This window comes from Sparus aurata, chromosome 15 (genome assembly GCF_900880675.1).
Source record: "Sparus aurata chromosome 15, fSpaAur1.1, whole genome shotgun sequence".
NCBI lineage: Eukaryota > Metazoa > Chordata > Actinopteri > Spariformes > Sparidae > Sparus > Sparus aurata.
This window is the reverse complement of record NC_044201.1, coordinates 26,842,259-26,851,991: the sequence shown is the minus strand read 5'-3', so window position 1 is coordinate 26,851,991 and position 9,733 is coordinate 26,842,259. Positions and strand designations below refer to the sequence as shown.

The window sequence follows — 9,733 nt, the reverse complement described above, 5'->3', positions numbered from 1 at the left end:
CCATGCATGGATGATGAAGTTTAGGAATCCCTCCTGTCCTGTACCGACTAATCCAGCCAGCAGATGGCGCTAAGAGTGCACAGAAGCAGCGATCAAGGTCTCTGGTACAGGACTATTTCTGTCTGGGTGCAAGCCACGCCCCCATCCTGCTTGTCACCCTCTTGTCCAGCCAATGGAATTTGACTTCCACACACAAATATGGACACAGTGACGGTGAATGGAGAAAGTCGTCACATTAATTGTCACGGGGCCAAATATGGCTTTTGAAATGCAAAGTTTTCAGTAGGCTGTAGATAATATTGTCAATGTACAACCCTACTGGGTCGTGACCACTGGTTTATTATACTGACAGAAAAGATACAGAAGGTTTCATGTGGCCCTTCAAAATGTAAATTATTCATAAGCTGAGAAAAACGCCCTGGTTTTGCATTTCTCAGAGAATCAAATGAGGATTTGAATGGTTTATTCAGTTAAAGGCAAACTAAGTAATTCCATTTTTCCTACAAAATGTAGCTCACCAAATGTGTTTCCACTGGACATGAACGGATCACAACAGCAAAACATCCAAATAGAAGAACAGAAGACGTGCCCATTTTTAGATTGAAATATCTGTGCGTAATTACGCACACTGGCGACATGATTTTATTTTTTGTAGACAAAGATTGAATAAGTAGGCAAATTTCCTGGGTCAGTAAATAAATAAATACATAAGGCAGCTTAACACTTATAAAGAATAAATAAGTTCAAGACTATTCAGGGTGGTTTGTCATTTTGGGTAGAAGTTACGACAGCTGTGCGTAAAAGCAGAATATTTTCACTGAAAGCTCAAGATCAATGAAATCACTTGTCCAGACAAAGAAAAGCCAAAGCCCATCTCTCTCCTCTGTGCAGCCCCGTTACACTCTGAGGACACACACACACACACACACACACACACACACACATACACACACACACACGCTTCACACAAGCTTGTAAACGGCTCCCTGCTACTTTTTATTCAGCTTGTAAAACGATGTTTCAACCTCAGCTTTAAAACCTTCTGTATCCGCTGCTGCACTCGGGCCCGTCTGGCAGCAGGGCGGCGGGCCTACGACCACATCACTGAGCACAAAAGAATTACTTGATTTATTTCATATACCGGGTAAATACAGTCTAACCATGTGATCCGCAATGTAACCAATGGGCGGCCGAGGAGAAGGTATGGGCAGGAAAAAAAATTACTACCATTTTAGGGGAGGATGTAAGCCACTATACCAGCCCATCTAACGTTTTACAGGCGCACTTAAGTGTCTTTTTATTGAAATAATAAAATAAACATGTCGCTAACGAATTATTATTCCATGATGGGGCTCCAGACCGAGGAGCCGTACGGGGCACATTTCATCCCGGGAGGCTTGCAGGGCTCGACGGCCGGCTGCGCAAAGCCAGCCCGGGGAGCGGAGGAGGAGGAGGGGACCCCCGGCTCACACATTCCGGATTTTTCACATTTTTCCAACAAACAAACGAGCTTAAACGGCTTCTCTCCGTGGACAAACAACTCGACATCCTCTTCATCCTCTTCCCCGCAGCTGCAGTCCACCCCCGGCTCCTCCATCCCCGGCCTTTTCCATCCACATCACCTCCTGAGCCATCACCACCCGTACTATGGCCCGCAGACGCAGACGCACACCGAGCACCTCGCATCGTCGGCCGCCTCCGAGAGCAGATTCGTCCGCTGCTGGGAGGGAGCGACTCCCACCTCGGACACCTCTCTCTCGCATGTGTCTGCTGGTTTCCCCTCGTGTCTCCCCGCTCAGGGTGACCTCTCCAATCCGAGCCCGAGATTCGAGGCGGTTAAACCGGAGAATTCCCCGCCGTCACACGTCGACAGCCCCGCGGATTCCAGCTTCGCCAGCCCGGCCGAGGTGGTCCTCGAGCGGCTTGGGACCGTGGAGGAGCTGGGGAGGAAGCCGGAGCCGAAAAAGGAGGTCGAGGAGAGAAAAACACAGCCACAGCTTGACCCGGGTAAACACAGATATACCAAACTGAGGAATGTTTATTAGCATGTGCATACACAGGTGTGTGTGTGTGTGTGTGTTTGTCTGTGAGTGTGTGTGTGTGTGTGTTTGACAGAGAGAGAGAATGTGGGCCAAGTAAGTAAGTGTGTGTGACTTTTATAGGCCTATAAATGTCTTGTAAACGGTAAAATATAAAACTTTATTGTCCATTAAAATAATTAAGCTGCTATTGCTGTTATTTAACTATTTGTCACGAGAGAGGAAACACAGGTAGGAACGCTCTGCTGTGATTTGTGCAGGAATGAGTATCCTGACACATCAACGCTCGCAGCTTTTTTAGCCGAAAGAAGAAAAAAAATGTTTTATAACCAATAATTTGTGCTGATAAATGATATAAGTTTCACTGTTCGTAACTTATACAGAAGCAGCCACAGATAAGTCTGTAATTTGTTTTTCCACGAGAGAAAGATCCAAATGATTCACACTGAGGAGATTAAATATTCAGGTCTTTTATTCTTCCTCCTCCTCCAACAATTTACCCTGAAATCTTCTCATTAATTAATGAGGTAGGCGCCAAACTCAATGCAATTTATTTTTAGCTCTTTTTCTCTCTGCTCACTTTTCAAAGCTTGTAAGTGTTTTTGGGTTGTATTTCCCTCCTCCAGGCAGCCACTCGCTTCTGTGTCTGTTTGGTATGGAGGTCATTTTGTGCAGACGTGAAACTAGCTTGACACAATCCACCACAGTGATCACATGATCACATTTATTTTTTCTCTTTTTTTCCCCCCTTTATTATGGATTTTAGGGAGTTACTTCAAGCTCCAGCAACAAAGAGTCAGGGATTATTTTTATCTGTGTAAAGTTGTAATTCTTAAAAAGTCTGCAGAGGAACAAGGAAAATAGGTCAAACAAAAAAAATTATGACCAGGGATGATTTTCTCGATTATTAGGCCACGCTAGTTATTTTTCTTTGCTTAAGAAATCAGGTTTAAAACTTTTTAAACTGCTATGATTCATCCAACTGTTCCACTTACTGTCACATAGATGAGAGACTGCAGTCCAGTCCATGAAATAAATAATTCAGTAATTGAAGCAGATTGAGCAGAGATGTCTCCTGAGTGGAGTGACTGTCTGATCTCCTCAGCCAAAAAAATACTTGTTGCTTGTGTTGCGGCCTGTCTGTCTGTCTGTCTGTCTGTCTGTCCAGCCATAACTTCCCCAGCATGCACTCTCTGGCTGCTTCCCGCCTGTTAAAGTGGTCAATAAAACACTTTCATATCAGCCAATAGTTCAAAACTCTCCCCCTCCAACTGTGCTTGAATACTTTTAAAAACGAGGCAGCGTTTATCAGCAGCATGACAGAGATGCAGCCTCTTCACAGGAGACGCTCTGCTGGATTTACTGCCGCATGCTGTCCTCCCCAAAAAACCAGCTTAAAGGCTCTGAAGCTGCATCGGGAGCCACGAACGTGACTCGATAAGCCAAATTATGTTACGTTATTGCAATGAAGGAAGGGTGGAATGAGAGCATAAACAAAACCTAATGCCAATAAAGTTCACTAAGTGTTTGGGTCACAGCTGCAGCTGAACTCCGGCGCGTATTTATGGAGCTGCGTGCGCCGCTGTTTCTTTTTCTAATGAGCCAAAAGTTGCAGGCTCATAAAACCTGTTCCTGAGAATATTTACTTTGATTTTTTTTTTTTTATGTCGGTCTTTGAACTCCACATGTGCACACACACACGCACGCACGCACGCACACACACCACACACACACACACACGCACAGGCCCCTTAGAGGCACAGCAAGCCATTATAGCTGCAACGATTAGTCGATTAATCAATGAGTCAGTTTCTTGATTTTTGGATTTTTCAAGTAAAAGTGTCAACATTTAGTGATTCCAGTTACTTAAATATGAGGATTTGCTGCTTTTCTTTGTCATTTATGTTTATAAAGTTATATTTATTTTCTATTTTGGACTAAAGAAGCAGTTTTGGAGACGTCACTTTGGGAAACTGTGATGAGCATTTTGCACGGTTGTTTTCTTTTATATTTTACAGACTAAATGATTCATCCGTTCCTCCTGAAACCAACTGCCAGATTAACAAAGTAATAAAGAGAGTAATTGTTAGGTGCAGCCCTCAAACCAATAGAAAGCAAGTGTGTGATTTAAGTATAAAATCCATGAAGTCCTGTCTCCTCTCCTCTCCTCTCCTCTCCTCTCCTCTCCTGCCAGAAAACCCTTCAGCCAGTTGGATCCACGCCAAGTCGACCCGGAAGAAAAGGTGTCCGTACACCAAACACCAGACGCTGGAGCTGGAGAAGGAGTTCCTCTACAACATGTACCTGACCAGAGACCGGCGCCTGGAGGTGGCAGGACTCTTAAATCTGACTGAGAGACAGGTCAAAATCTGGTTCCAGAACAGACGGATGAAGATGAAGAAGCTGATGACCCGGGACAGGAGGAGCATCAATGAATGATGGGTTTGGAGAAGAAGAGGCCGGGGCAGTTTTTTCCTTTTGCTCTTTTCTTTTTTTCTTTTTTTTTTTTTTTTTTTTTTTTCCAGGATGGGCATGGAGGAGGTGATGCGGTGCTCCTCATCATCTGGCATGATCAGCTGTTACTAAGCAACGGATTGTGGCGCTAACATGGCCGCCTCGGAGCGCTGCAGGGGCGTGACTCTGCAGGGGGAGACCAGGATGTGTTGTAACACTTAAAAAAAAAGAAAGAAAATAAGTTTCCTATCTTTTGGCCTTTTTCATGTTAAATCTTCCATCTCCCATCTGCATGTTACCAATTGAAAACAGCGGGACCTGAGAGCAGGGGCAGCTGTAAATAACGCCCAGAATAAAACATCAGATCCCTAAAATGATATCAGAAAAACACACTAGATGATATCAAAGACTTCGCTCATTTAAAAAAAACAAAAAACACATCTGTTCCTGATGCGGCTGTATATCTCTCGTGTCCAGAAAGAAATGAAACTACTTGACACATCGTTGACTTCACATAAATCGTCCGCGCTGTCTGGCAGAATGCAAACTGGGTTTTATGATTTAATGCGAAAACTATTGTCCTCGTAAAAAGATTGCTTCAGCGTGCCAAACGAGACCGCTGAAGAGAAACTGAAGTTCGATAAATCTTGTGAGTAACTCTAATGTCCGAGCGCTTGAGAGTGTTTATTTGAAAATTAAACTCAAGTACTTTGTGGAGGAGACGCGATCAGAGAGACGGCTGGCACTTGGAACCAACTTATTTCCTGAAAATAGAGAAAAATCTGAGAATTTAAAGTGCTTAGTTTCAGTTGCAGCTGATGCAAATTTATATTCCTTCTTGATCAGTTGGTTAGCTTGAATTTAAAGGTGAAATCTGATTGGAATCTTGGTTAAAAGGGGCTGTGATTTAAAGTGCGGCTCACACAAAAATATTAAAGGGTAAGTTCATCCAAAAATGAAAACAACTATCTCCTCTCCCTCTTCATATGAAAACCGGTGTTGCAGTTTTCTCTTAAACAACTGAAGTCGACGGGGACTCAGAGAGAAAACATAAAAGGAAATCATACAGCTCGTCGTCTTGAATCTGAGTCTGAGTCGGAAGCATCAAGATCCCACGTTGATTTGGTAAGACATGATTTTCACCCATTTGTAAACCAGAGTCCTCAGTGTAGCTGCTGGCTAAAGGCGGATACGATTTATAGTCTCCACGGTTTATCTATTTCGAGTCACTTTGGTTAAAGAAACCTTCCCCTGTGGTGTCCAAAGCAAAAACAATCACAATTTGACCCTAAAACACTCAGATCTCAGTGCTGAGAAAGAGGTTTTGAAACATACATCCCGGACAGACTTTGACACCACACCTGAGCGCTCTCCGTCGAGTGAATGCTCGTCTGTTCGCTCTTGTTTCCGTCGCTCTCCCTCGTCACCGCCTCGGCCTCCTCCCTCAGCGGGGTTCCTTTTCCACTGCAGTGTAGAGTTTCCACAGTCAGTCCAGTTGTTGCACCGTTACCTGAGGAGAGCGACCGAGGAAAACAGTGCCTCTTCCTGTTTTGGTTGCGCGATGGCAAACATGCTCCCCTTTTGTGGGATGGTGGCAGAATGAACAACACAGTGAATGTTATGTTTATAGGGAACCAATCTATACATGGATGTTGTCATTTTTCAGTTACAGTGTGCAATCAGGATTTCATTAAGAAAGACGAGTTAAAGCAAAAAGTTATCTATTACCAGTTTGAGGTGAGGGAAAGATTGTGATGTCAGTTTGATATCAATTTAAATCTGTGTGTGACCGACTGATGAAATGTTCCTTTATAAACTTGTTTATGAAAATAGATTTATGTCCATTTACACAAATCCTAAAGCATCTCAAGGACCGCCAATACTCGGTTGTTGGTAAAGCTTCATTAGAGGACAACAAGAAGTGGAAAACGTTTCAGTGTCAGGTTAGATTCTTGTCTTTACCGCCCAGGGCTGAAATATGTGTGACGTCAGTCCACGAAGCATTTTGACGAAGAGAAGCGCTCGTTTTGGATCAGAAAAGTATGTCAGGTTTGGTTGTTTTAACTATAAAATGAACAAACAAGGAAACTATTCGAAAAACAATCGAAGAAAACCTGGAACATGAAGATGCGTTCGAGTGATTCAGTTTCTTTCGGGGCCTCCACGTCAACAATCAGCTGTTTTCTTCATCTGGCTCCTGATTGGAGCATTTTCTCTGTGTTACAACCGACTCGTCTCCCCTAAAATAATATTCATAAGGGACTTTTAAAAAAAAACTTAAAAAAAAAAAACAGAATAAACTTCTTTGTTTTGTTTTTATAAACTGTGCATGTGGCCTCGCCGGGCATATCTGTTGTTATTGTTGTTGTTGTTGTTGTTGCTATGTGTGTATCTGTTGTTACTGTGAGTCATATATTGCAGATGTGGACATGCCTACACACACACACACACACACACACACACACACACACACACACACACACACACACACACACACACACACACACACACACCAGTCATGGCTAAGCTATGGTGTGACTGCAGTCCGACGGTTCATTTGACCTCCTGTAAGAACAAACAAACTCGTGTTTAAAAAAGAAAAAAACAAAAACAAACAAAACAACGCACAACCAGCAAAAGTGTCATTTCAGAATGTACAATAACAAATCACATCACCCTCACATATTATAAAGGGAACTTTAAAGGGATATTTCTAAGTTTTTTTTGTGTTTTTTTTTGTTTTTGTTTTTGTGTGTGTGTGTGTGTGTTTTCTGGATGGAGATGGGACTCGAACACAACACATTCTCTGCTGGGAGAGAAAAGACTCACAGTTGAAACAGGCTACGTTAGCCACGGTGTGACGTCAGGAGGCTCATTCAATATGCTGCTCGTGGGGATTTTTATCAATGAAATAAAAGATTGTTAATTATTCACTTTTCCTGGTGTGATTATTTTATAATTCTGTTCATGTTTTGGGGTATTTTATGTCACTAATACCAGTTTGACGTGTTAATTCTGGTTTATCACATTACCTTCACGTAATTACATCCATTATAATGATATTAATAATACCAGTACAGTCTATAACTGCTGGTTTCCACTCCAAGGGCGTCAGTCAGACCTTCAGACAGCCTTCTGTTTGTCTCCTGTAACATAAAGGGACTTAAACTCAGTTTGGTTTTACAACCCTGGTGTTGTAAAAAACGACAAACAGGCCTGAATGAGAGTGAAGCTTTTAAAGTGGATGTTTCAGATGCTCCTCATACATGGGCGACATTTTTAGGAAACGTAGTGAGGACGTGTGTGAGTGATTATGGCAGAAGATGACGCATTCAAATTAATTAAAGTAAACGATAATGATAATGAATATGTTATGCATGCAATCCTTTGGTTCGATTATCACATGATAGGTGTTATTTTAATCATTTTTATTCAGTTTTTTTTTTCACATTAGAGCTGCTGCGATGCGACTGCACTAAATAGACTGCATGAAATAATAAACTAGTCTTGTTCTTATAGTAGTTATATTACCCTGTATTATTATTATTATTATTATTATCATTATTATTATTATTATTATTATTATGGGGAGATATTAGGAGATACAAGAACGACAAAAGCAGCAGTTAATCTGTGAGAGGATGATGATGCTCCGTCTCACTGTGTCGTGCTGCACACACACACACACACACACACACACTCACACACACACACACACACACACACACACACACACACACCTCTTCATCAGACCGTGATGAAGGCCACGAGGCCGACACGTCAGCATGTTGTTCGACATGGACACATCGTTGGATTTCTTCATCTCGTTGGATATTCACTTCAACCTGACGCCATGATTTGATTTCCTGTGTGAGATGAACACCCGCAGAACATCAGGTGACTGCAGCACAATCACGAGGCTTCTTATAAAATCAGAATCTGTGTTGGGTCACAGTGTTAATAAAAGGAGTAATGTCTCACTCGATTTTACACCACTAATGAGATTAACACAAAATAACATATTGCTGCAGTGAAATTATCTCGATCCTGGAGTTGTGATTCTACAAGAGACAAACACAACAGCACGAGGAATGTTTCACTCGATTATTCACTAATAATGAGATTTTCACTAAATACTGCAGCAGTGAGACTGTTTAGATTCATAGAATTTGTCTTGATCCTTTAGTTTTAGCCTATTTTATTATTACAGGACGAGCCGACAGGAGGAGAGTTTCTGTGTTGGACGTCTCACCAGATTAAAAACCGAAAATTATTTCACGCCAATATCTATATAATATACAGAAACACACATTAAATACTGCTATAACTGCATTAAAATGACTGATTATGATAATAAACTTGGTCATAATTTGATCCTGCATCGTTTAGGATGAGAAAAACATTAAGAAGGTTTATTATCGAATGTTTAAATTGGCAAATAATGCGATTATTTTACTTTCATTTCTTTATAAAATAGAGAAACACACACAAAATATTAATGCTGCACTAAAATGACAACTATTACTAATAAAATGAGTGTTGATCATATAATTTATCCTGAATAACAAAGAGAGAAAACAAGAGAGAGAAAACTCCTCTCATGTTTGACGTTTTACTGGATTACAGACAAATAATGCGATTATTTCACTTTAATATGTGCATGAGATAAAGAAACACACAATATTTATATAACAGTATTAAAATTACTTATTAAAACAATAAAATTACATCAAGAAAGGTTATTATCTAACGTTTCAATGGATTAAAGACACATAATGCGATTATTAAACTTTAGTTTTTATATGAGACCGAGAAGCACACACAAATAAATGACCTCTAATGATCAAATCTGTCTTGTTCTGGTTACAGTTTCCTGTAGAATCATTATGGGAGGATCTTTACGGGGGAATAACACTAAAAAAAAACAACAACACGTAGGCCAGTGTTTGATGTTTCACAGGATTATTGGCCAATAAAGCGACTGTTTTAAAGAAAAACACACAAAAACACAACTATCACTGCACTAAGATGACCTCTTATAACAGCAGAATTCGCTTTGGGACCATACTTTGTTATTCAGAGACGATCCTACTGGAGGATAACACGAGAAAAGCAGAATGTGAAGTCTAATGTGTGACTGGATTATGGACCAATTATGAGAAACACACACGACAACACAAAGACTCTGCTGCACTGAAATGACTGCTTATAACAAATAAACAAGTGTGATTATGACAGCA

The 9,733-nt window shown here is 41.2% G+C and overlaps 1 protein-coding gene across 1 annotated transcript; it reads left to right on the top strand.

The window, feature by feature from the left end:
* The first annotated feature begins 1,246 nt into the window (after nucleotides 1-1,246).
* LOC115596236 (homeobox protein Hox-D9b-like) lies at nucleotides 1,247-7,118 on the top strand. Its single transcript, XM_030441114.1, has 2 exons — nucleotides 1,247-2,007; nucleotides 4,234-7,118. Exons 1-2 carry the CDS (start codon nucleotides 1,320-1,322, stop codon nucleotides 4,476-4,478), a joined length of 933 nt encoding a protein of 310 aa, XP_030296974.1. The 5' UTR covers nucleotides 1,247-1,319; the 3' UTR covers nucleotides 4,479-7,118.
* The last annotated feature ends 2,615 nt before the right edge of the window (nucleotides 7,119-9,733 follow it).

Excerpts from the sequence above, each read along its gene's own strand:
- LOC115596236 (XM_030441114.1), top strand. The coding sequence starts at position 1,320 with ATGTCGCTAACGAATTATTATTCCATGATGGGGCTCCAGACCGAGGAG. Across the intron at positions 2,008-4,233 it reads ACAGCCACAGCTTGACCCGG|AAAACCCTTCAGCCAGTTGG; the intron begins GTAAACACAGAT and ends CTCTCCTGCCAG.